The sequence below is a fragment of the Pygocentrus nattereri genome, chromosome 21, assembly GCF_015220715.1.
Source record: "Pygocentrus nattereri isolate fPygNat1 chromosome 21, fPygNat1.pri, whole genome shotgun sequence".
Taxonomy (NCBI): Eukaryota; Metazoa; Chordata; class Actinopteri; order Characiformes; family Serrasalmidae; genus Pygocentrus; species Pygocentrus nattereri.
Window position 1 is genome coordinate 23562143 of NC_051231.1, and position 27268 is coordinate 23589410.

Consider the following 27268-nt stretch of genomic DNA (forward strand, 5'->3'; position numbering starts at 1 on the left):
CTAGCATAACCCAGCCAAGTAAAGTTAGGCCATCAATAAATAACATATTTTGCACTTGAGTGGGAGAAACACTGATGCTAATGTGCTTTAGGTTTTATACTGTTATAGTGTCAGGGGAGGGGTCATGCTAAGTGTGGCTCAATTGTGCCAAGTATAATCGAGCCATGATTTCAGGCCCACCCAAAAGGGTCTAATGCCTCAATTCAGTACTACACAGTTCACAGTCTTTTTACAGGTTTATAGCAGTTATTGTCTAACATGTATGTAAATGTTTAGAAACAAACCTTTGAATTTACTTTACATGCATTTTAACAATGGTGGAACAGTAGTCGCAAGAGTGACATTTTCCTGTTTAAAGGTAAGGAAACCCCCAATGCCAGCTATCAAAGAGATTCCTGACAGCATAAGGTACCGTATTTGCATAAGGTATGCTGGGTATTGTAGTTATGGAACACTGATGGAACAAAATACAAAATATCAGTTTTGTCAAACCGAAACAGGACACATGAACAAATACCACTGAATGCTCGTTTTAGGCCAGAATGCCACTATAAGTAAGCACAGATAACTGGTTTTGTTACCAATAAACAGGTATTTCCTCCTATTTTTGCTAGTATGGATTTTGCAACAGTTAGCTTCCTGTTTATCTTATATTTAAGTTGACTGGGAACACAAAAGCTAAACAGTTTGAGTGATGAATGCTGGCACCCCAGCAAGGGTATAAAATCCATGTGATATGACAGTATTCACGGGGTAGTACTTCTTTCTGTCTGTTGTGCCTTAAGTTTAGCATTTTTTGCAAAGAAGATCAAACTTCTAAAAGAAAACTGATGCTAATTAATTAACCATTTTAAAATGCTAGGTGTCTCCAAACCTGTGACAGCTGGGTACAAGCCCTATCTAGAGATGTTTGCGTCTTCCTTTGGCTTTTAATGATATTTTCATGAGCTCTGTTGACTAGAGACAGTACTGGCAACCAGCACATGTCTGATTAGAGCAGGCTTATATGCCTCTGCAGGCTTAGTGTCACTGCTGGTTCTACACGTGAGGGCGACATGGTGGTGGAGCTGCTAGCAAATAGTTATAATACTGCTGCTATAAATTGCACATTTGAATGTAAGAAGGATAATGAGATACGGTGCAATTGCACCACTTCCACAGGCATCTTGCTCAGTTATGGGGCTGCACTGAATGCATAGAAATAAATCAGGCCGTCAAAGTGGTGTGAAATGGGATGCCCTTAGGAATGCTCAGCATCAGAGGAATCTCGGAGATTACACAAAGATTGTCAAAGCACACGCCTGATTCTCCAATGCATCAGCATGCCCCAAGAATCATTTCATCAGCTTTTAAGTTCAAGAGCCATCTTCCAGTCCAATTATGCCTGCGAGTCCCCCCAGTGTTAGTGCAAACAACCCCCGCTTTTCAATTAGATTCGAATCGATAGGCCAAGTCTGAGCCATCCCTCCAACCAGCTATTCACAGAAGAGGATCCACTTGGGAATTTAGGAGACCTATTTTACTAATTAAGTAAGGCAGAAGCCAGTGACTGATTCCTGGAAAATCTGACATTCTGAATGTAGATTGCTATGGACACACAAGAATTTTTCTACGGTCAGAATCCAAAATCCTCAGTGACTCCAAGGACCACAGGCAACGATTCTGTTCTCCTTCAGGATGATTTCTGTGCATACTAACACAGATCTGTCTCAATCTTCCTGGGGATGGATTCTGAGCAGGCTGAGGGATCAATACTGGCTGGGTGCACGAGGGGCAGCACCGCCATGGGGCCTAATTGGCTTTTATCTCTTTTATTAAAAACACCCGATCTGCATCCTGGCACAGGGAGCTGAAAACAAGCATGCCCTGACCCCAGGGCGTACCAGATCGATCGGCACGCCAGCACGGGATGCTTTTCCCACCGTCTGATTAATTATTCAGGCCAGTCAGCTGCCCTGAGGGGGTGATCCATGCATAGCAGGAGACACCGGAGAAAGGAGAGCGAGGGAAAACCCAAACAGAGCATGGACAATGCAGAACTGCTGTATGTCCAGTAAGCTCTTTGTGGAGGAAAAAGGACACCACACTGATATAAAACCAGGCCTGGACACAGCAACCCTGTGGTCCCCAATATGTTATTTTTCCATTATTCAAACAGCCTCAACCTTGTTATACATGAGAATGTATTATACAGTCAAAGAAAGCTTCTTAGAATCAGCAATGTTCTCAAACAAAAGAGGTGTATCTGTATGCACTAAGGTCAGACTCTCTGACAGAACATTGACCACCCTTGGATTATCTGGCTGACAAGCAGACGAAGCTGCTGGTGTTAAGAGTAAAAGAAGCTTTGAGGACAGGGAATGGGATACAGGTCAGGCTAAAGAGTCCTGGCTTATGTTTGTACATAGAGCAGCGGCTCCTAATCCAGTACCTCTTCCCAGTTTTAGGATTGTCCCCATTCAAATGTTTTGTTAATTCACTAAAAAGCTGATTCAGGCAGGTTAGGAGCAGAAAAGACTCTAAATTATGTGAAACAAGGTTAGTAAAAGACTTTGATTTGGAAATAGTTGCTTAATCCAGTGGTTTTCAACTTTGCTCTTGCAATATACTTCATGTTTTAGTGCCTTTCTTGCTCTATTCAATGGCAAATCATGACTATTAGAGACAGACCTTGAGCCATAAATGTCCAAATTCAATTCAATTAAAAAAAAAAAAAATTCTACGATAATGCTGATTTCTGTAAGTACCCTTATTGGTTTATAACAGTGGTGCACATGAACATTTTTTGGCCACTCTAGATGAATGGTCATTTTCAAAAAATTTGAATGAAAAAAGCCTGGAATTCAAAAAGACACCCAAATATCACAAAAAGACTTTTATGCGAGAATGAGGTGGAAAAGTTATATCACTAAAGCTGAAACACAAAGAAAGTCATGGAACTGTACTGTTGTCTGATTTTGGTGCATAGCTTTCAGCATTCTGCCTAATCTAAAGCTTGTTTGACAAATGACTCTGTACAACGGCTCCCAGAATTGTCTGGTGAGTTTATGTTCCCAGATGCAAGGTGGGCGTCGTTGGGGTAGCACGGAGATTCCAGCCCTCGTTAAGTGGGCCATTGCTTGTCCTGCCTGGCGTCTCTAAGCTGCAAACAATGCAGCTATAAAAGATGGGAAATGGCTGTAAAGATAACTCTACTTAAATGTAGCCCCTAATCATGGAAGCATATGTCATCTAAAGTTTCTTCACATAACTGTAGTGGATGGAAACTTTTTTCCCTTTTTTTATGGAAGTTTTATAAATAGACGTATTATTTACAAAATGTTTGAATGGAAACCCGGTCAGTGACTATTTCAGTAAAGAACCCTAGATAGAGATGCCTCTGTTTTCCATTTCTCACAACTGACTGAAACACAGTTAGATTTCTCCTCATATTTGAAGTCAGCAATGTATCCATGACATCCAGAAGGCCTAGAGTGAGTTTTATCTCATTAAGTTGGTCCCACTCATTGCTAAAGCAAAATTTGATGTCTCGGTGACCTCCTAAACAATGGAACAATAAACAACAGTGAATAATCAGACGAGTAAGATCTTCTTTCTGGCTTCTGAAGGTCTAAATAATGGGAGCGAATAAATCCTGATTGGACAATTTCAAGATATAAACTTATTTGTTTCCATCCAAAACATAAAAAAAGTTAATGAAAGTTTAAATATGGCAAAAAATATGATTATATTAAATAAAAAATGTACTTTTTAGTTCCCATAAATAATTCTGTGAAGACCTAGAAGGCCCTGAGAGTTCCTCACTGGTTCTACCAGACCTCCCTTCGCTCAGGAACAGCTTCTTAATTAGCTCAGTACTTGGATCAAGTGTGTTAGAGCAGGACAAAACACCAAAACATGCAGCTACTGTTATAAAGGAAGCTAAACAGCTGCAACTGAAGTCTTATTTCTTTCTATCTATTTGAGCTTAAAGAAGCAGAAAGCCTCCCTCATTCACGGCTCTCTGAGTTGTCCACAGCTTGGGTCCTTCTCTCCAGGAAAGAGCTGCATTAAAGCATGTGGTGGAGCATCTCTGCATACCTCCTGCTGAGCACTCAACATTTCACGCTATCTTCACGCGTGCCTAAATGAGCTTTCACTCAAAACAAGATGCTGCCTGTGCATGGTTTGCTTCTTTGATTTTCACAGTGCACATCTGTTTCTGCTGTCTCTGCTCTCGTCCTACCCTGTTCCCCCGGCTACTCTTAACACTCTTATTTGTCTTTCATAAACCTTCTTTCTCTTCATCTCTTCTTCACCCTGGGCTTTATTTTGGGCTGTACCCCCTCTTACACTTCCATAATATTACCAGTAGTGCAAAGTGATCACATCATGTACTTTATTCTCTCTTGATGTTGCTGTTTGTAAGCACTTTGTTAGATAATTACAAAAATGGATCCAACTTGACTGAAAAATAAATAAAAGAATTACTGTGTTTGTTATTTGAAGCTTTGATTCTCACTGCTGCAGTGTTAATGAGGTTTGGTTTCTGTTCGCTGTAGCTCATCTGTAAAACTTTCGAAGTTTAAAAGGCGATTAATGACAGAGAAGTTGCAGCTGAACTGATGATGATACTGTTTATTAGAGTTAAGGAGTTCAAAAACGTTCATTTTTAAGTTAAAAAAATTAATTCAATTAACATTGTACTGCGTTTTCATGTCACTACCGGGTTTTGGTCCATAGGAGGACTCAATTTTAGAGGACTCTCTTATATCAATCAACCTTAATTTAGTCTTGGCGAACATCGTTGGTGCCCCTCATTTGCAATGTTGCCACGTTAGTAAGTGAGTAACAGCCTGTGTACCTCTCCATTATAAATGCTCTTTTTAAACATTTTTAGAAAACTTATCTCAAAACTATTTAAACATTCCTCATTGAACATTTTTTGGTCTCCCTAATGTTTAACCTAAGTCAGCACCCAAGCACACACACATACACCTTTCTCTGTTCTGAGCAATGTGATCAAACACACCACTTCTGGCACACGCACACATTCACATACCTTATTTGAACTCTCCCACCTGTCAGAGGTCTTCCGAAATCCACTGGTGGTAATGAAGAGAAAGCAGCAGCCTCTGGCACACGGGCACTCCATTAAAACTCAACCTGCCACTGCACATCTCACAGGCAGCAACACCGGACAGTGTCTGGTGTCGCCTTGTGTTTTGTTTATTTTTTTTTTGTTTTTTTCTAAATCCTCGCAGACAATGAAGCACAATGGAGAATTTCACAGGTACAAAAAGCCACGGAAAGCTGCGAGTGGGCCATCATCTTAATTTTTATCTGGACTTTCATGTACCAATTTCAACAACTCCCACAGCTCTGTCACAGCAGAATGACCAGGGCTGGCAAATGAGAAGAGGGAATTGAACATGCTGTACAGAACGTGTTCCCCAACTGAAGACATGAACACCTAATCCGAGAAAAGAAAAAAAGAGAGAAAGAAAGCTTTTAGTGCTCTCACTGATCTCACTCACACTCAAATTGCTCTACTTTAGCAAGTGGATTCATTCTAATACAGCACAACCTAATGGCGCTAATACATCATTGTGCTGGGGGAGCGTTGTGACAGCTTGAATGGCAATGCCCGTTTGCCCATCTGTGAGCATATGCTCCTCATGATCAACACCACTACTATGGAAAACAACTCATGCATGAGGCCCTCTAGATGGATACAAGAGCAAAAGTAGAGGAACCGAAGGTGCGCACCCAGATCCATCAATCAGCATTGTCACATTGTCAAAGTTAATGAGCCCACTCGAACCAGCCACTCACATCGCCTCAGTGGCACCTACACTAGCACCCAAAGCTTGTACAGACATGTAACATCTGCCTCAATTTAATCATTTCAATGGGATTATGATTAATGATTTTAAATGGGGTACAAGTACATGGCTGCATTAGATAAGAAATTGCCACCATATCTTCACACTTCCAAATGGGGCACCATTAGACAAATTAAGCTTCTTACATCCTTGACAAGAGATCTTGCTTTATATATATGACATTATGATATACTTCAGTAATGGAAATATGCGATTAGATAGGATCCTACATTCTAAACCTGAGTAGAACCACTGACAGGGCATTATTCAGTCACAGGACATTCATAAAACTAGCCTCATTCAACTAAAGGATCAGTTTGCCCCATCCACTAGCTGCATCTGGCCTATGGATAAGCATTACCGTTCCTGGAATCACTGGTCATAATAATTATGACTTTACTGAATGATAACAGTTTATAATACAAACACAGTATTCTAGCCAGGCCCCAGAAAGTATTTTTAGATTTAAAGAGGTGTAGTCAAAATTATAACAACAAGTGCTCTGTAGGTGACCCTGCCAGTCTGCAGTGATAGTAAAGGAGGGTAAAGTTTAGCAACCTCGCTGCTGGGCTTTAGTTAAGCCAGGAGTTCCACCAGGAGGCAACTGCTGCACAATTTAAGGTGCAACGGTAAATTTAGCTAACTAGACATCAGATCACTGCTGATTTTAAACACCTCAGTGTCACTGCTGTACTGAGAATAGTTCACCAGTGAAAAATTTCAATGAGTAGACAGTGTTTAAAACCTCCAGCAGCACTGCTGTGTCTGATCCACTCAGACCAGCACAAGGAGGTAATATTAATGATGTTAATGTTTTTATGAGAGAATGTTATGCCTGATTGATGTATACTGCAATGAACCTGTACCCTGTGACTGTACTGTAATTATAGTACCGTAATTTTTTTGTCAAGGTATCTGCCTCAAGATTGTATCACCACTTTACAAATATGAAGCATTTATTCTTGATGATAATAAGCTTTCTCAATTATTATGGAATCATCTACAGCTCCGTTTATTATTCTAGACACATCTAAAATTCCTATAGTAGTAGTAGCATAATAAAAGATTCATCAGAATTTTTATCCATGTATCTGCAACAAGTGTGGTTGTTAATTTTTTCATCCCTTTATTAAACCCCTTAGAGGTACACAGCATTTTGATATATAATAATGAAATATCAAAGTTCTGTTATAATTCATCTTTACATGACCATTTTCTAGCCTCTCTTCATATCTTACAATTGAACAGGCTGTTTCTGTTGCTGTGCCTTTAATTGATACATGTAAATGAGCTCTTGCTGTGTTGTGCCACATTCAAAAAGCACTCAGAGTTGAAACACTCCTTGTAACTTCAGTATGAATTGGCGGGGGCCAAACTGCTGTAGGCTGAATAGGCAGCCCTTTAAAATATGATCATCACAAAAATAATAAATTCAAATCAGGCTGTTTTGGCAGCTTACTTTCCAAATATGGACTGCATGGACTGTGGAGCGAATGGTATGTTTTGAAACAACATTAGCCTCCTTTATTAGAAAAAAGGAAGATAAATTCAGTTGTCCATTATATGGTGCCGTTAAAAGCAGTGATCCCAAACTTTTGAATGGCGAAGAATGAAAAAGGCATAGAGCAGCCTGTCCAGTAGCACTAAGAGAGGTCATGCTGATGACCAGGTGACCGCTTCGCTGCACCACATTCCCTGCTTCCACCTCCTTGTCTCTGTGTGCATGAAGCGTCCACTTCTCGGTCATGCGGATATGGGCACTGAAGCATGCCACTGGACCCTACACTCATCCGATTCTGCCGTAACCCTGCCCTCCATTCTGCAGGTCGGCCATGGGCGCTTATCAACTCACCGCTCGATGCATCCAGTCAATTTTTAGCGACAGCAAACAGGTCCCCTCTTAGATGGGGGGCAGTGATCTGGGCCCGGACTTAGACAGCATGTAAGGAGCACATTAAAAAGTAATTGCAGGAAGACCAGAGCAGAGAGCCAGAGAGGAAGGCTAATGCATGTCAAATAGGCTGTTTAGCTGGAAGTCGTTAAAGTCCTCCTCGATGGTGCTCATCAAACTCACATAATTGTGGCTGACAAAGACCAACAGCCTATCAAAGCAGCTCCTCAAGCTAGAGACTCAAAATGAATCTGTATCTGCTCGACACTAGCTGGATTTCCATTGTGCCACAGTCGTAGAAGCCTTGAATTATGAGTTGAATTATGAAACGAGTTCAAACCATGTATGACCGTAACAGCTGCCTCCCTTTAAAGCTGCATGGCACATACGTGCCAGTCAATGCAAGAGAAAAGCTATTCTGGTTGAAGTCATTGCCAAGTAAACTCAGTCCTTGGTACCATGGCAACAATGAGAGAAAAGAGAATTTTGGATGGAATTATTTAGAGCTTTTCCGACACATTTATTGGTGTAGCCCAATAAAAGCGTCCAGTGAGGTGTAGCGTAAGCATGAGGCCGCTTGTGAAGGGCAGATCAAAAAAATAAAAAACAACTGTCATGTGCTCGCAAACATCAGAACGATGGGAGCTCACAGAGCTCAACGGAAAAACCTGTGAGAAAATAAACCGATTCTGTGAGAGCGACTGCGGTGGGCAGACCAGAATGAGAGACTCCTGAGACTGTATCAGCTCTGTAATACTTAGTAAACCTGAGCTGTTACAGGTTAAGTTATTTCAGAGTGTGTAAGGAAAGGAAGGTGCTGATACTGGAAGTTTAGCTGAAGCCATAAGTGGCAAAATAGCCGTTCGAAAACATCTGTTTCTGGTCCTGATTTTGTCACATTAGCTTTTTTCTGCTGGGGAAGTCTTTTCTACATTGTTAAGATGTAACCACAGTCATTCAGAGTGGTTTGATGTGAAATAGTGCATTACAGAGAAACTTACCAGCTAAGATTTCCTTACAGACAAGGTGACATGGTGTTTTTGCATTTAGGCTTTGTCTCATCTCTTATAGGCCATGTTTTGTCAATCTCCAAACTATCGTAAACAATGTCTTTCTATCAGGCAGCATATTTGAAACCCTTTTGTGTAAGAGCTTTTTGAGAGGTTGCTTTTAGACATCTGGTTCTTATCACCACCACTTTGAACAATTCTGACTTGTTACGTTTCTCTAGAACGGAGTATTTCTCATCCACTCTGAATCATTTTGTTTATTTTAAAATTGGACAAATTTTTAACATTTAATTAAATGGTTAATTTGTAAACAAAGTGATAGGAGCATTTTTTTAAGTGGTTCCTTGTAGAGAAACGTACCAAGTCAGATTTCTTTACAGTGGTGGTGATAGGAACCAGGGGTCACAATGTCTGCAAATGTAGTCATTTTATTTACTGTCCATCAGCAGTGAACCTAAACACATCTTCTGAATACTTATATGGAACATAATAATGGCAAAATAGTTGTAAATCTTCTATTTTATTTATTTTGTTTATTTGCATTCTAGTGGTTGAATTACACAGAACTTTTCCTGGTGGAATTCCCCTTAAAACTCCTCAATGCTTTTTCATATAGTCATAATTTTTTTAAGCATGACTTTTATACTTTAGAACTATGAACACAGGCTGTTTACTTGTTGCTGTGCCCTCAAGTCTGACATATGTAAATTACCTTGGTTCTGATTGGCTGCACTATATTCTGCCTCCTTCAGAAAGCAGTCCTGGCTTAAATGTAACATTCATACCAATCATCTCCAGGAAAGTCTTAAACATATAAACTTTGTTAGGATATCTTTATCTTTTCAAAGGCCATGTAAGGCTACATTTCTGAAATGTGCTCCTGTTTTGTAAATATCACAATGTGCACACAGTATTTTACAAATTTTTCCTTGATATGGACTCTTTAAGGCAGATGACTGGCCACCACATCACCCCTCATACGAATTAAAACAACTAACATGATCCACTGAGCCTTGGGCACCAACGCTAAGGTGAGTGACACCGAATGACATCGCTAACACTAGCTAGCGCTGCTGTTGCCCCCTCACAGCTGTGAGGCTTACATACCACACCAACAGATGTCAGAGCAGAGTGCACCTTCATGGCAGAATGTCTTCTGGATTTATCACGCTGAGAGAATACACACGCCATGAGGACAGACTGCCAACCTCGCTGCTCTGCCCAAACCCCACAGAGCCACACAGAGCTATCCAGACACAAGGCCAGCACAACTCAGCCTGATGTCAAACCCCTCTCCATCTCTGTCTGTCTGTTCCTCCCATTATCTCTCTATCTCTTTCTTCCCTTTACTCTCTCTTTATCTCTCTCACTCACATTCATTAACTCATTCATCTTTCTCTTTCTTCTCTCTGTTTCTCCTCTTTCTCTCCCTCCCTCAATCTCACTCTCTTATCCCTTCCCTCTTGTTTTCTCTCTCTCCCTCTCTTCATTTGCTCTCTTTTTCTCCCTCACTCTCCTCTCTCTTCTCTTCTGAGAAGAGTATAAGAGTAGAGAGGAGAAGAAAGGAGGGGAGAGGAGGAGAGAGTAGGAGAAATGACGGCAGAGTAGGGGAGAGGAGAGGAGAGGAGAAAGGAGTGAAGGGGAGAGTAGGAGAGAGGGGGAGAGCAGGAGAGGAGATGAGAAAAGGGGAGAAGAGGAGAGAGTACGAGAGAGGAGGGTAGAATAATGAAGAAGAAAGGAGAGGAGGAGAGAGTAGAGGAGAGGAGAGAGGAGGGAAGGGGATAGAAGTGGAGGGGAGGGGAGAGCAGGAGAGAGAAGAGGATAGGAGAGGAGAAAGGGGAAGAGAAGGGGAGAGAAGAGGAAAAGAGAGGAGAGACGAGGAGGCAAAAGGAGGAGAGATGAAGGGAGAGAAGAGGAGAGCAGGAGAGGAGAGGAGAGGAGAGAGGAGGGAAGGGGGATAGTAGGAGAGAGGATGGCAGAGTAGGAGAGGAGAAAAGAGGGGAGTGGATAGGGAGAAGAGGAGAGAGTACGAGAGAGGATGGCAGAGTAATGGAGAGGAAAGGAGAGAAGCAGAGAGTAGAGGAGAAAGGAGGGAAGGGGGAGTGCAGGGGAGAGGAGGGGAGAGCATGAGAAAGAAGAGGAAAGGAGAGGTGCAAAGTGGGAAGAGGAGGGGAGGAGGAAGAGTAGGAGAGAGGAGAGTACGCAAAAGGAGGAGAAATGAAGGGAGAGAAGGGGAGATAAGAGGAGAGGAGAAGAAAGTAGGGAAGAGGAAAAGAGAGGAGGACAAAAGAGAGGAGAAGACAGACGAGGACAGGAGAGGTAGGGGAGAGTAATAGAAAGGAGAGGAGAGGAGAGGAGAGGAGAGGAGAGGAGAGGTCAGAAAGAGAGCTAACACAGCTATACCGCATACGGCATTCAAGAACACTGGCCACAGTTGAACTCTTTAAAAAGTGAAGCTCTGGAACACACTGCATGAGCAGTGCCACCTGCTCCTGTAACACACTAATATTCTCCACTTATCACAGCAGCCTGCAGAGCGGTGGTCTCAGAGAAGACTCCTCACACTGCCACACTGAAGCTAAAACATTAAAGAAACACTGAGTAGCTGGAGGAAATCATTTTAGAGACCAAATCACCAAACAGCTGTTTTATAATTTAAAAATGGAAAGCTTTTTCTTCTCCATGCTAGCTCTGGGAATTCAGCATCATTATCTGGCTTCTGCTGTGGTCGGTGTCGGTAATAATGCCTTGAACTACCTGCTTAGAGCATTCCCTGTCAAATAAGACAGCAATGTCTCCGCTAAAATGATCAGGAGTTCACATCCATTCTACAGATGCCACTGGAGAATACTTGAACTGTACACGGCCTAATCTGGCTTTTCCCCTTTTATCCGGCAGTTGTAATCCCACTGTTATCTTCCCCTCTCTTTCGTAGGATAACACGTTGAAGACAGGCGTTTTTTCCCTTTTACTCCAATACGGTTTTGATGCCTTATCGTGGTGACGGGGATTTTAATGAGGAAACCAGTAATTGCTCCAAAATGATTATAATTACACCAAAAGACAGGCCATAATTTCTAGTCTCCCCGGAGGCTGCAGAGGGAAGAGCAGTGAATTATTGCGTGGAATTGTTTTTACAGAACGTTGGAGGGTGAGAGAGAAGAAAATCTCTCTCCAGGTATGCTATGACGCAGGCAGTTGAATAATGGAGTGAGTAAAGCTCCTGTACCCCCACTTTTATTGGAGTGGGAGGGTTGTAGGGAGCACACATAGCCATTTTTGTTTTCAAAAACTGACCTTCCATATAAATAGGGACATTAATATGAAAGCCCTAAATGCTGTGGATTAGCATAATGTATTAGTAGTATTGTTATTCAACAGTATATCTTTTTTTCTTATTGTTATTATAATTTTCTGAACACCATAGCAACCACCTAGCAACACCCCAGCGACCATCTGGAACACCACAGCAAGCACCTAGTAACACACTAGCAGCCAAAAAGGGCTAGGGATACCATTGTAACCACCTAGCAACACCCTAGTAACCTCCAGAGATAGCATAGCAACACCCTAGTAACCTCCAGAGATAGCATAGCAACACCCTAGCAACCACTTTGAACACTAAAAGAACCACCTAGTTACACCCTAGTAACCTCCAGAGATAGCATAGCAACATTATGGCAATCACATGGGACAACATAGCAACACCCTATCAGCAAGCTGATAAACTAGCAACCACCAACCAACACTCTTGCAACCACCTTGCAACCATGTAGCCAAACCCTAACACCACAGATGACACAGCAACCACTCAATAAACCCCAAAAAACCATAGTAACAGTCTTCTAACGCCGCAGCAACCATCTGGAAATTGCCTATCCTGCACAATCACTCAAAACATCCTGAAAAAAAACATATTTTGTGTGTTATTGAGCCAAAAGTGACTAATCATTTATGAGGTTTTAGTGATTTCAAATATGCTTTTAAAACTGTAATTTAAACCTCAGTTTTGAGTGTTTTGTTCTCTTACCATTCAAAGAAATAGGAGCCATGCCATGTATGGCTGGAAATAACATTCCAATAAGCACTTTCGGTTGAAACTAAGAAAAATAGTAGAATCCCATAGGGATGCTATCAGAAACATTTTCATAGAGGTGGGTTTTTTCCTCATGTTTTGACCAAGTTGAATTTGTTATAATAGTCACAGCCGCTACTGCCATAACGAGCAGATTTACCAGCAAGTAATTCACCATAGTTTTTAGCTAATGTTTGTTGGCCCTCTAGCATTGACTAGGCTTTCATTTATTACAAAAAATGGCAATTTCATTCAATACTTGCTTAGCAGTGCCCTTCCTCCTCTTATCCTTTAGTTCACTTCCCCACTTCCACACTAAATCTGGCAGCCATGCACTGTGACATTTTGCAGAGGGGCTTTTGTCTTTTACGATCAGGATGCCCGAGGCCTCCATCGTGTTTCCATCTTTTCTCCCCTGACACCATTCAAAGGATTGTTAAAGCACATCTACAGAGAGAAAGAGCTTTCTGAATCACTGAGTCACTGAATCTTTGAATCATCGAGTGTGTTTTAAAAGCATTTCACTGTTTCAAATCATTACTTCCTGGAAATGCGTTTTCCATACATCCTGTAGACCAATGTGATGTCACACTGAAGTATCATAAGGCTGATTCCACTCTTTGCAGACAATAGCTAGAAATATCATTCAACATCCAATAATACCTCAGTTTTCAATCAATGTTCATTGGTTGTAGCTTATTTAACCCTTAGAAGTCAAGAGTCATTTTACATGTAATCATTTTACAGGGAATAATAAGACACTTAGTTACATTATGAATTATATTTCTATTTGATTTACATTTTAAGTCTGTTATGGGCTGAGGTCCACTTATGGTGCTTGTTTGGGTTTATGTGCCAAAAAAAGGTCATAATTCATTTTTATACTATTTTCCAACCTCTCTTTATCCCTTAGAATGAAACAGGCTGTTTTGTTACCATAAGACTGACTGACAAATTCTGACTGGCTACCCTGTATTGTTCAAAGAGCAGGCTGAAACACTCCTTAGCATGAATGGGTGGAGCTAAACTGCCATAGGCTCAATAGGCTAAACAAATTTTACATACTAAATCAAAACCTTCTGTATAAAAACAGGCATAGACACTGAATTTTCCATGATACAGGTAACAAGTAAAAAATCTTGAAATATAAGGAAAGATAAGGCTTAAAAGAGATTGGGACCAGCATATAGCCTCAGGCAGATTATTAAACAACTGTAAAGCTTAAAAAGCTTAAAGAGGCTTGTCCGTATGTCCTGTTTCCGACTCTTGGAACCCATAAAAAACCCCATAGATCTAATACGTAACTCTACACAGGGAATATCTTATAAGCATGTCAGAAATATAGGCCGCTTTTTGGCCATTTAGTGGTTTATAAAGTAAATGATCTTAATATCAGTCCTACATTTGACAGGTAAGCCGTGTAGAGATTTTAAAACTGGAATGATGTTTCTCCTTTTGGAGCTTGTTAGCAGCTATGCTACAACATTCTGAATAAGCTGTAGCTTTTTGAAAGCCAGCTTAGGAGCCCCAGACAAAAGGGGGCTTACAATGATAAAGCCTGATGGTAATAACAGTATGTATTAACAGTTCCATATCACTGAGGAATGGAAAGGTCTGAACTTTAGCAATATTTCTTAGGTGTTAAAGGCTGTTTTTAGAATACAATTGATGTGTGGTTCAAAACTTAATGCCTAGGAGGACACCTAGGATTTTAACTCTGGGTTTGCTATTGGAGGTTTTACATGAGTAATTATTTGTTGTCCTTGAAGTTCAGTGCCGAATACTAAGACTTTAGATGAAAGACATTTTTATTCATGTAGATATTAATGCCATCTAAACACAAGCCTCTCAGTTCAATGAGCACAGGTACTGAACTAAACATTCAACAGACTGGAGCAAGCAAAGTATTTAGTTTAATGCTGATTATGACAGTAATTATAATAAAAAAAACATATTAAATTAATAAACAAGCAAGCCCACAATGATGGCAGTCCTCTTTTTCATCAGTGATAGCCCTCTTGTTTATAATGTTTTTTTTTATATTTTGTCTTTATTTTGAAGCCATGGTCTGTCTTTTACAAAATTGCTAACAAGCTACGCTGTTAGTTTCACAAAGCTTATGTTAGCAAATTTTACCCAAGGCTAGTTAATGTGTCATGTTATTTGTATATTAGACTAGCACATCACACAAAATTCATCAAAAAACATTTTTCAATCACAATTCTACTTTTACATCAAATCATATCGGTCTGCATGGGACTTCAAACTCGGTGGTATCCAGTGGTAGTATCCATAGGAACAGATGAAAATGAACCAATCAAAACTGTTTATTAATCATGGAATGGATCACTAGTGTTATAGTACTCGAATCCAGTCTCTGTCTCAAGACCATAAACTAGTGGTCTTGGTCTCAACCTAGTTTGAACTCGGCCTTGTCTCAGACTGTCAGAGTGATGTGGAAATAGCTGTTGAGAGCAGACAAATCTCAGTTTTGACTCGATATGTCCCAGTCTCGGTCTTGGCTTAGACTTGCCTCTAGCTGCCTTGGCTACATTGTGTTCCATTGTCATGGTTTTTCCCCTTTGTCCCCCTTTGCATCTGTTTCTTCCCATCTATGGTAGCCATGTGCTGTTGTTGTTGTTCTGTGTCTCTTCCCTGGGCAGCCCTTGTTATATGCTCCACCTGTCTGTGCTCCAGCCCTCATTAGTCCCAGGTGTTTCTCATTTCCCCTCTGTGTATTTATACCCCTGTGTTTGGCCAGTCTCTGCCTTGCATTGTGGATGCTTCTCTGTTACTTGTTTTCTTTGATCTGGTTGTTCAGCGGTGTTTCATCATGGTCTATTCTACTGCTCAACTTCTGGAGTTAAATCAGATTTGAATAAAACCAACTTTCATTTGCATCCTGCCTCCTTGCCTTCCACCGTTACATCTGTGAAACTTGCACAGGGCTTCCTATAGATTGTAGGCTCAATTTTAAACTTGATTAAAATGGAGTTTAAGTTGTTTATAAATGTCCAGTGAGGCCACCTCTCTAAAACTTTTTGCTACACTGTTCCACAGAGATTCAGTCATATAAGAAGGTGCTAAACAATTAAGAGCTTTATATACAAACAGAAGGACTTTAAAATCAATCCTAATAATTGGGAGCCAGTGCAGTGTAGCCAGAACAGGAGTAATGGGCTCTCTCTTCCTAGTCTTGGTTAAAAGTCTGGCAGCAAAGTTCTGAATTAGCTAAAGTTTCTCAATTGACTTTTGTTGGAAGACCAGTAAACAGAACATGACAGTAGTTCAGTCCACTTGAAATGGAGGCATGAGTAAGCTTCTTGGCATCCTGTTAAGCTAAAAATGGATGCACTTTGGCAATATTTCTTAGGTGGAAGAGGGCTATTTTGGTCACCTTGCTAATGCATGATTTAAAACTTAAATCAGAGTCTAAAATTACACCCAAACTTGTCACTTCCGTTTACAATGACTCAGGTTTCCTGGCCTAGTAGAGAGTGCATCTCTTTTGGTCTTAGGGCTGACTAAGAGTATTTCAGTCTTATCTTCATTTAGGTTTAGAAAATGATTGCTCATCCATTGATTCATTGCAGACAGACAGGTTGTCAGCAGAGGGTGTGTAAGTCATTTGGCTCCACTAAAATGTATAACAGTATCATGTATTTCATGTTTTCTAGCATGGTGGTGACGCACTGTTGCCTCACAGCAAGAAGGACCTGAGTTGGGGTTCGATTCCCTGGCTGGGCAGCCAGGGTCCTTTCTGTGTGTAGTTTGCATGTTCTCCCTGTGTCTGAGTGGGTTTCCTCCCGAAGTCCATGGACCTGCTAAATTACCCCTAGGTGTGTGTGTGTCTGCCCTGGGATGGACTGGCAACTTGTCCAAGGTGTTTCCTGTCTCTCGCCCAATGAATGCTGAGATAGGCTCCAGCATCCTCCAAGAGCCGGAAGGACAACCATTTTAGAAGTTGGATGGTTTTCTAGTATGTTACACTCACCAGTATATAGAAACTGTGTCAAAATCTGCAGAAAAAAATCCATATTTGTTCTAAACTTTTGCATATCACTGTATGTAGTGCTGAGAGTTAGTCTTTGTTGTTTTTTTTCACAGTTTATTTTGTTTATGTGTGGCACCACCCTTAAATATCACAATATAAATATATAAATGCAACTTATGAAGTAAACAAACACTAAGTTAAGACAAGTTTACCTGGGGGAAGGGGGTCTCCAAGGTAAAATCTTGCCTAGGGCCTCCTATAGACTAGAGGCAGCCCTGCGTATGACTGAGAAATAAGGCATTTATTGCATGCAAGAAGAGATTTATGCTCGATTGGGGACCAAGGAGGATTTACAAAACTGCACGTTATTTGTCCTCTAGGTCTGCATTTGTGTTTAATAAATCCTTTTTCTCCGGGTACTTCGTATCACTTTGCCTTCCACTGTTTGCACATTTTGTGAGCCTCTCTGGATAAGAGCACCTGCTAAATGAATAAATGAATAAATGTAAATGTAATTTAAATGTTGATTCAGCTTCTAAGCAGTAATGTATTCATGTATCCTCCCCATTTTTGCCTACAATGCCAACAAAGAAACCAACCAGAAGCATAAAGACAGAGAGAGAAAGTGGACACTGATCTAACAAAAGTGCCTCAGAACAGATTTGTTTTTGAAGTGTGAATGCTGTTAGCCTGCTCGCACCTTTAAAGACGGCCTCTTCCCTCTCCCAACAGCGCAACTCTGTATAACTCAACTGAAAGCACAAAAGCCTGCTGCCTCCCCCTGCCACATCGCCTTTCAAGTTTTTACCGTGCTGCTTCTGCATTATTTAACGGCCGCATCCGCAACCAGGACACGTCTAGTTACAGTAGGTAAAAGATCCAAGATCAAACCGCTCTGCTGAAACATGCCAAGCCAGATATGAAAGGAGGATTCCTTAAGGTGCCGAGCAGAGACCAATTATAAACCTGAAAATCACTAAGCAGGAAAGGGGAGGAACGGATGATTACAGTTAAAGGCTGTGAATACATAAAGATGTGGGATAAGGAAAGGAATGTAAACTTTCAGAAACAGCAGTATGAACCCAAACTTTGGACTAATATATATATATATATATATATATATATATATATCAAATAGTGATTTTTTACTTGTATCATAATCTTATGCTGCCTTTTGCATAATACAGAGCAACTTATTTTACATCAAAACAATTAAATCATTTATTAGGATATATTTCTGAGCAGATTAGACGATTTATATACGAGATATGGAACACCTACAAACCTTGGTCGACCTGGTAGACCACCAAAACTGTCCTCATTAAACAGTATTTAAAGCTTTCAACGTTTGAGAGAGAGGAGAAAATTAAGCTGTACTCTTGCTTCAGAAGAGGCGTCTTCCTCGGGTGTTCTCAGAACGATGTACTGACCACCACAGAATCCAGACTTCAACATCATTGAATGTGTTTAGGATTATTTGCATCATGAGAAGCAGAAAATGCAACCAACTTCTAAGACTGAACTTTGGGAGATGTGGAAGAAAACTTTTTTACCGGAAATAATGTTTGGATTGTAAAATGAATAAATGAGGGGTGATCTCACTTTTGCACAGTACTGTATACGCAGCGAAAGTCACCACATGTTCCATTTTTAGCTATATATTTTTATTGGGTAGTGGGATAGTGCAATGATGCACAGGGCCCCCCCATTGTTCAGTCACAGCCCTGCTGAGATGTGATGTGCTGAGATTTATTATGATAGCGATGACCATCATGTAAGTACCTACATATAATTGGGATGTTTTGCCCTGTCACTTTTATAAAATGAAACATAGGGCTTCATTGGTCCACACTTAAGTTTGTATGGCATTTGTAAATGGTTTTGCGAATGATTTGTAGATCAGCAGAATGCACTTAAATGAAAAAATGACATGCCATGATATACAAAAGTGAAAACACTTATTTTTTGCATATGGATTTAAATAATCGAGTAGAGGAATGGTGGATATACACTTGGGGATATAGGCTCCACTAGTAATACTCCCCTCAGAAACAGCAGCAAGAATCTTCATGGTGGACTATACATGGAATACAGTATACATGTATAATATACAGCATACGTAGAGCGAATTTTCCATAGAAGCCTTAAACATGATCTTTGAACATGATAGGTTATATCAATAGGGGGCCAAGCACTAATAGATTACAGGCCGATATATACCTGAGGATATGGACTTCACTGCTTCACTAGCTTCAGAGAGGCTGATGAGCTTAATGCGGGATGAAATCTCACCACATCAAGTGTTAGATCTAGAAGAGTCTTCTGATGCAACCTGTTACAGCATCAGGTATAAGAATACACCAGAGTTTTGAAAAGGAACTTCAAACATCCAGTGAGATGCATTAGCAGATCAAAATGAGATGGCAATGTATGTCCTTTAAACTGATCAAGAAAGATGTAATTCTAGTAGCCCGTTGTAAAGAACTTTAAGGCTGTATTCAGTTGTTGGCCTTCAAAACACATGTGCAGTTTAATCTGTTATAGGTTGAATCCATCAGTTATCTTGTGGGTTGTTAATTTGCTCTGCCATTCAGTGCCTCCATAGGTAGGGGAAAATGGGGCTGGTTGGCAGGGTGTTCATTTCTGGGTCTGCAGAGGGAAAATATAAACTGCCCTCTTATCCAATATTCATCCATTTTCTCAAAAATCTGTAAAAGTGGGATATCTTTTTATTTTTGTGTTGAAACAAAAATAAGCATCTTCCTGAGTAAGGTCACTATGAAAATCTGAGATATGTGAGAGCCCAGGGCAAGTAACGCTAGTTAGCTAATGTGAAGTAAATACTGTGTGAGTGTGGTTAGTTGGCACAAGTGTAGGGCTATTATCACAAACATATAATTTTATATTGTACACAGCACACATACTACAGCATACTAAATAATGCATTAAGAATGCAGTGTTTATCTTAAATCTACATTAAAGTTGTAACAAGTTGTTCTTATTGCTGTAGGGCATTTCATGATCACTGAGTCTATCTCAAGGTGAGATACCACTACTTTCAGGAATCGTATACTTTGTCCTGCACTGTTCAGTATAAGCAATGATCAAATAAATGAAACATTCCTACCTTATTTTGTTGCCATGTAATGTTTATATCTGTGGTTTGCTTTTAAATAGAAGCTCTGATTATTTCAATTTTTTCAATTCAATGTTTTTGACATTTAACATTGTGCCAACCACCCCCATAACATGAGTTTAGTCATAAATGCATTAATTCCAGGAAATATTTTTTGGCACTGAAAGTGTCTTATTTTAGCTATAATGGTCAGCTCTGGTTTACTGCAGAATTAATAATCTGTTGATCTATCTAGCCATCTGAAATGTCAAAATAGCTGGTTAGATATAACCATCTGAATAGCTAGATGAGTATCTGAATAGCTTCCTAGATAGCGCAATACATATCTGAATAGCTAGCTAGGAAGATATTCTGTCCAAATGGCTAGATAGATAGCCAGATAATTTTCTAAATCATTAGCTAATCATTAGATAATTTTCTAAATCATTTTCTAAATGCATATTTGAACAGCTAGGTAAATAGCTTGATAACTAAAAAAATCTGAAAAACTGCTTAGTTGATCCGAACGTTTTCATACTCCTCACGCCATCACTCTACCCACCACCCACCACCATCGGCTCTTTCATTTTTACCAGTCTTGTTGATTTATGCAAATAACATAAGAGAAACATCCTCTTGGCTCTATAAAAGAAATGATGGGCATATATCCAGAATGGGTATATAATACTATTATATGCCTATTTGATCCAATAGGCATACGTTTGTATTCTTTGCACAGAAGTTTTACAAAGAAACAACCATATAAAGTCTGTATGTCCATTACATTCATGACTGAGTGGTTATATATGTTAATTTATAGCCTCTGGGGTTAATGACACATATTTACAAGCACATCGGGGTCTAATAGTAACCACTAAACACTGTTCTTGACCTTATTTATGCCATCTGCTATAATGAGCATGTGTTGTGAACAGAAATAGCAGTGCTCTGGTGTTTCAATGGAAGACATTGTAATGGTAGGCTTACAAAGAGAATAGATGGTTGCTATTATACAGGGTAGAAGAGATTCATGTAATGAGTGAGCACTGGAGTCTTGCCAATGCATAGCATACTTATTATTCATTGCTATTGTGACTTGTAATGTATCCTCAATGGAGGTCCGAGTGTACTCCAGCAAGTCTGCATTGCCACGCATTGATTAAAGATATGTTAGCAACAAATGAAGGTTCTATATTCAAGCAAGGGATAAATGGTATAGGGGTGGATGCAATGATAAATACACACACACATACACATACAAAATATCTCACAGAAGCACAAAAATGAACTCTTATCCTCTCCATATTCATCAGAAAGGTTCTTTAATCTGAACAGAACTAACCAGCCACATGACCAATACGCTCCACCAATTCATTATGCATCCTCACCACCTAAATGAGCCAATCGAACACATTGCAGGCATCTATTTAATGCAGTGCAAATTCGAGTAAACACAGTAATTTAAATGCAGGTTCTGCACCAGTATTCACATCAGGGTGTCACTAGAGCATGGATGATTGTAAGGAGTATTGACTCCCAGCAGGCCATTTCATCTATAATGTATATGTAGCTTGTTCAAGAGAGGGCTAGAAAGAGGAATTCCTGTCCACAGATGAGTACCAGAGTGGAATACCTCAAAGCCAGGTTGCATTTCATTTAAGGAGCCAATATCCTACATTTTACTTGTATTTTCTCCACTTACTTTTCCAAAACATTTGTCTGGGTTTATGTACCAAAAACAGCCCTAATTAATTTTAACATTTCCATTTTGCCCTGCGATGGACTGGCGACCTGTCCAGGTTGTATCATGCCTTCCGCCCGAAGACTGCTGGGATAGGCTCCAGCATCCCCCTGTGACCCTGATGGAGAAGCGGCTTATAAAATGGATGGATGGATTTCCATTTTAGATGGTAAAATTCAAAAAGTTTTTTTTTTGTTACTGCACCTTTAAGACTGGTATATGTAAACGATCTCTATTCTCATTGGCTTCCCTGTATTATGCCTCATTTAAAAAGCAGTTCAAGCTGAAACACTCCTTATAACTTCAGCAAGGATTAAATGTTGTAGGCAGAATAAGCCTATATATGTAAATGCACTGTTCGATGTGACATCACAAAAACAATGAATTCTAAACAGGCTGCTTAGTTTCCATGTCGAACACAAAATTACAGTCAAATTATGTTTTGTTGATTTACTAACTGCAAATAAGTTACCACATCCACAGGGAAATTTTCCCTACAAGTTTCATTTTTTGAGTTTATTTTATGATTTTAACATATTTGAAGAAAAAAAACACAAAATATTTATATACCACTTTTTTTTATGTGTTTATCAAATTACCAGCAATTGTGCTCTCAAGTGTGCAAAAATGTATTCTCTTTGCAAAATTAATAAAGCCTGTAATTCAACCAGGGGCACCTAAACTTTTGCATACAACTATATATGAACTGTAGGGACTGAGTGAGTGAACGTTATGTTGCAATTAATTTAATGAATGTAAAGAATCTAATGTATGCAATGCCATTTTAAGCTGGTTTGCTACACCATACGACATCAAAAGCTTGTGTTTCAAAAAGAGTATGAACATTTCGGTGACTATTGGCTTCTATTATAAATTGGTGTTGATTCGGTGGAGTTTGGAGTATTCCTTTAAGAAAGAGTCACCGTAAGACTAAGACTTCAGTTTTTTTTAACTTCATCTCTGGCTGTTGCATTGGTAGCGTACAGCTGATTTCCACTAACAATAATTTAAAAACATGTTAACATGAAACTTATTCACCACATGTCCATTGGCTTGGAGTGCTTCAGAACCTGCACAGTGGCTTCTTTTATGAATGGATTTCGAGTCAATGGGTTTTGTGTTCTGACAAATGACTACTCATGCTGACTGACCACATGGTAACAATGCAATAGATAGAGATTAAGCTAAAAAACACTGGTCTATTTCTTGAAATCTAGCTAAGCTCACTAATGAATCCATCTCTACAGTAGTATACCTCAAAATCCTTAAAGGTTTCCTTGTTGATGATCTGAGAGCAATTCTCTCTCTCTGAGGTCTGAATGTGGGAGGGCGTAGCTGGCCCTATTGCAGAGTAGCAGGGTGATGCCATCCTGTGTGGGACTTGGCCTTGGCTGCTCAGATCAGTGGGTGGGAGGCAGAGTTACAGCAGCGATTTGGGTGGAAAATGCCAAAGCAGAGGACAAGGTCAACCTGTTAGAAACCACCACTCTAAAATTCTGATTTTACAGCAGGAAAGACTGTAGAAATGTGATTCTGCTATAAGTTGACACATTATTCTTTTAAAAGGCTTGGCAGAAAGGTGTCTACACATAAGACTGAAACAACTGATCTATACAGAATACTGATGAAAGAGATGCAGAGAACTGGGTAGAAAGCAGATGTGAATGCCAAATGCAGGAGTCCAAAATTCCTCACAAGCATGTTTAGAATTGGTGCAATGAATCAGAAAGACCACACAATTATTCACCACCGATGCCGCCCCTCAGCTAGCGATTTCACACCTCTTTATAGATTTACACATTTCAGCTCTTAAATAACACAGGCAGCCTCCTCAGCTAAACAGCACAGCCCACTGTACTGCCACAATCTGTTGTCATATATAATCATATTAATTTAATCCCGGTACTAAAATTACATTGAAATAGTTATGCATACATTCACAATATAACATGTATTTCCAAGCATTGTGCTACGAATCTACGAATCAGTATTCATCTTGGCTTTTGAGCATTCAAATAAGAGTTCACAGACACTTCAATTCAGTAGGTGTTAGCCCCCTTTCACCCTGTTCCTCAACAGTCAGGACGCCCACAGGACCACCACAGAGAAGGTTTTATTTGGGTGGTGGATCATTCCGAACACTGCAGTGACACTGACATGGTGGTGGTGTGTTAGTGTGTGTTGTGCTGGTGCGAGCTGATCAGACACAGCAGTGCTGCTGGAGTTTATAAACACCTCAGTGTCGCTGCTGGACTAAAAACAGTGCCCATTGACCACTGATGAAGGAGTAGAGGATGACCAGCACAAACTGTGCAGCAACAGATGAGCTACTGCTTCTGACTTTACACCTAAAAGGTGGATATACAATGGAGTGTCTAATAGAGTGGACAGTGAATGGACACAGTATTTAAAAACTTCAGCAGCACTGCTGTGCCTGATCCACTCATGCCAGTGCAACACACACTAACATGCCACCACCATGCCAGTGTCAGTGCTGAGAATGATCCACCACCTAAGTAGTACCTGCTGCAGTGGTCCTATGAGGGTCCTCACCACTGAGGAACAGGCTGAAAGGGGGCTAACAAAATATGCAGGTAAACAGACACACTGCAGCCTGTAATTGTAAAGCTACAAAATACAGTTATATGGTGGTAAGTGGACCTGATTTAATGGACAATGAGTGTATGTATGTATATATATATATATATATATATATATATATATATATATATATATATATATATATATATATATATATATATATAGAGAGAGAGAGAGAGAGAGAGAGAGAGAGAGAGAGAGAGAGAGCGCTAGGCTGATAGATATACAACTTTACCACCCATGTGCACTTATATTTCTACTGTAAATGTACAGTAGCACGTGAATAATTCATGGTGGCATGCAGGCATCAGCCCCCACCCGAGACCAGTCTAAAGCTCAAGGGAGGCACTTTTCTGATGTAAACCCCCCAACCGAGCACTGAATTTGTCCTACAGTGACTCTGGTAACCTACATTACCAATCAAGACCTAGAAAGAAGCTTAAACCAGTTATGAGAAGCATCAGTGAGGATGAGGAGAACCTAAATGAGAACCATGCAAGAAAGAACAACAATTACTTGGGAGTAACTTTCTAAGTGATGGCCATCGAACATCTGCCTACCTGCAGGACACGGTGATCTCCACTTTGGTGGCGGGAATGTTGCCCGTGAACGGGTCGAACTCGTACACCGAAGCCATGTCGTCCAGTTTGTCCATAACGTCTCCCTCCATGAGTGGCCAGAGGTGCTGGGGGGCAAAAGTAGGGCTTGGTTGCTGGTGGGGGAGGCCAGATCACGGCAAGACGGACCAGACGGACGCCTTTTACGGGAGGTCTGAGGATGGGGTGGGGTAGGGGGGTGGGCACGGCCACGTGCACCCTCTACTCACACTGGCGCTACTGAGGGGAAGAGTGGAGTTGCGCGCGAGTTCATGGGCGCGGAGCTCGAGACGGTCCGCACATGTGGCTGGAAGGCGGAGAGTGTGCGCGCGCCGAGCAGCATCCAGCGTGTAAAAGGAGGCGCGGTGCGCTGCTCTATCTCCACCCCTCCATCCCTCCACCCCTCCACCCCTCCGCCAGCGCCTGCCTGCCTGCCTGCACGGGAGGGAGAAGCTCGCCCATGCAGGATGTGGAGCTGGTGGGTGGTCAAAGTTTCGCCTGAACATCATTCACAGCGAGTGGAAGAACATGCTGGAAAAATCGTGCCGTGAATGATTCACGTGTGTCAACAGGTCGTGGGTTAAAATATCGACACGACTGATGTTTTTCAGTGCAGTGTCTTTTGGGTAAGAGCTGTGCGGTTTTGCAGAAGAGCGCGGCTGCGTCCACCACCGTCCACCGCCACATACACACTATACATACATGCGTACTGCATACAGTTCATGCTATAGAGAGGAATGGACGGTGGTGGCTGTGTGTGGTATTTACATACTGATCAGTGCAGAAAAGACGCGACGAACCGATAGAAGGCGCGTCCCTATCCGTCTACCGATATCAGTCAATGATCATATGTATTACAGATCAATGCGCCAGTAGCTCATAGTCGTTGTCATGTAAGAACCTCGTAACAGGCGTTTAATTTTCGGTTTTAAATGAGAGCTGAGTTTATATTGATTATGTTTCTATCAAGAATGGACCAACAGAATTGATCCAAAATTACTTTGGAAATGACTTTTTTTTGTTTTGTTTAGTTTTTTCTTTTTATATATGTTAATAAGGTAAAATATATGCAGAAAAAAATCTCATTTTAAATCTCACTTTCTGTGAAGGAGCTTTTAGAGGCATTAAACTCTTCAGACGTCTGGTTCCTATCACCTCCACTGTGAACAGAAAGTTTCTCTAGAACACAGCATTTCACACTAAATCCCCTCGGAATGACTTTACATCTTAGCTCTTTTATTATCCAGTGTTTTAGAAATACATTAAACACATATTAGAGCAGAGAGACCGTGTTCTCCATTCAGGTTTCAGACCTTTTGAGGAATCTACGTCACACGCTGCGAGGCTGTCAAAACGTGCTGATGTAATAAACTAAATTGCGCTCAGTTTTATTCACGTTTTGTCGCTGATAAAAGCCACGAAGCAGCTTTAAAGAGCTCGACGTGCAGGTAGAGAGAAAGAGTCAGTGCAGAAAAAGCGCATAAAGGCATGAAGGAGAAACGCTGAGAGGATCCGAGATGAAGCCGTTCTCCTCTGGGCGGCATTGATGGCGGAGTTTTGAGGTGAATACAGTAGAAACATTAAAACATTCGCTCGTATCGTACAGGTGAAACTCTGTAGGGTCAGGCAGTGACTACTGGACTACTTGGTGCTATATAGAACCCTTTTGATAAGAACCATCACTGTATAAACAGAGCATTGGTCAGGAGAACTCGGCAGGAGCTTGTCTGTGGACTTCAGCACCTCGTCAGTGGACAGTTCCAGCTCCATTACCCTCAGTCATTCACAGCCTCTAGCGCTTTGAAAACGCCACAGAAAGAGGTTCTTCAAGGGGAATGGTTCTTTTTAGAACCATGAACACTCAAATGTCATTGTTCTTTGCATGGTGAAAAGCTTCTTCCGCTTGATAAAGTGCTGTATGGTTCTGTATAGAACCTTTTTCTATTGTGGCAAGCTTGACATCATAACAATAGCAGAACCCTTTTTGGTGCTATATAGAACCATTTTCAAAAAGGTTCTGCATAGACCATACAGCACTTTATCAATCTGAAGAATAATTTCATGATACAAAGAACCATTTCATCATGAAAACTGTTCTTTGAGTGCTCAGGATTCAATATAGAACCATTATTTCTACTTAAGAGCCCTTAAAGAACCTTTCAAAGTGCTTGAGGGTAATGGAGCTGGAACTGTCCACTGACGAGGCGCTGAAGTCTACACTCCTGCCGAGTTCTCCTGACCAATTCTCTGTTTATACAGTGATGGTTCTTATCAAAAGGGTTCTATATAGCACCAAAAAGGGTTCTTCAATTGTTGCAAACTTGACATCAAAACGATAGTAGAACCCTTTACTCACACAGTAGAACCCAATATCACACAAA

At 40.7% G+C, this 27268-nt stretch overlaps 1 protein-coding gene across 2 annotated transcripts in view; it reads right to left on the minus strand.

The window, feature by feature from the left end:
- The window catches only part of cpne5b (copine Vb), a 236459-nt gene extending 211227 nt beyond the window's left edge, over positions 1-25232 (minus strand). Inside the window, exon 1 of one of the 2 annotated variants that reach the window (XM_017712880.2) lies at positions 24852-25232. In XM_017712880.2, the coding sequence (XP_017568369.1) occupies positions 24852-24961 (110 nt within the window). In that variant the 5' untranslated portion in view covers positions 24962-25232. The remainder of the gene's footprint in view (positions 1-24851) is intronic. The other variant, XM_017712889.2, reaches the window with a different exon arrangement.
- Positions 25233-27268: the final 2036 nt, after the last annotated feature.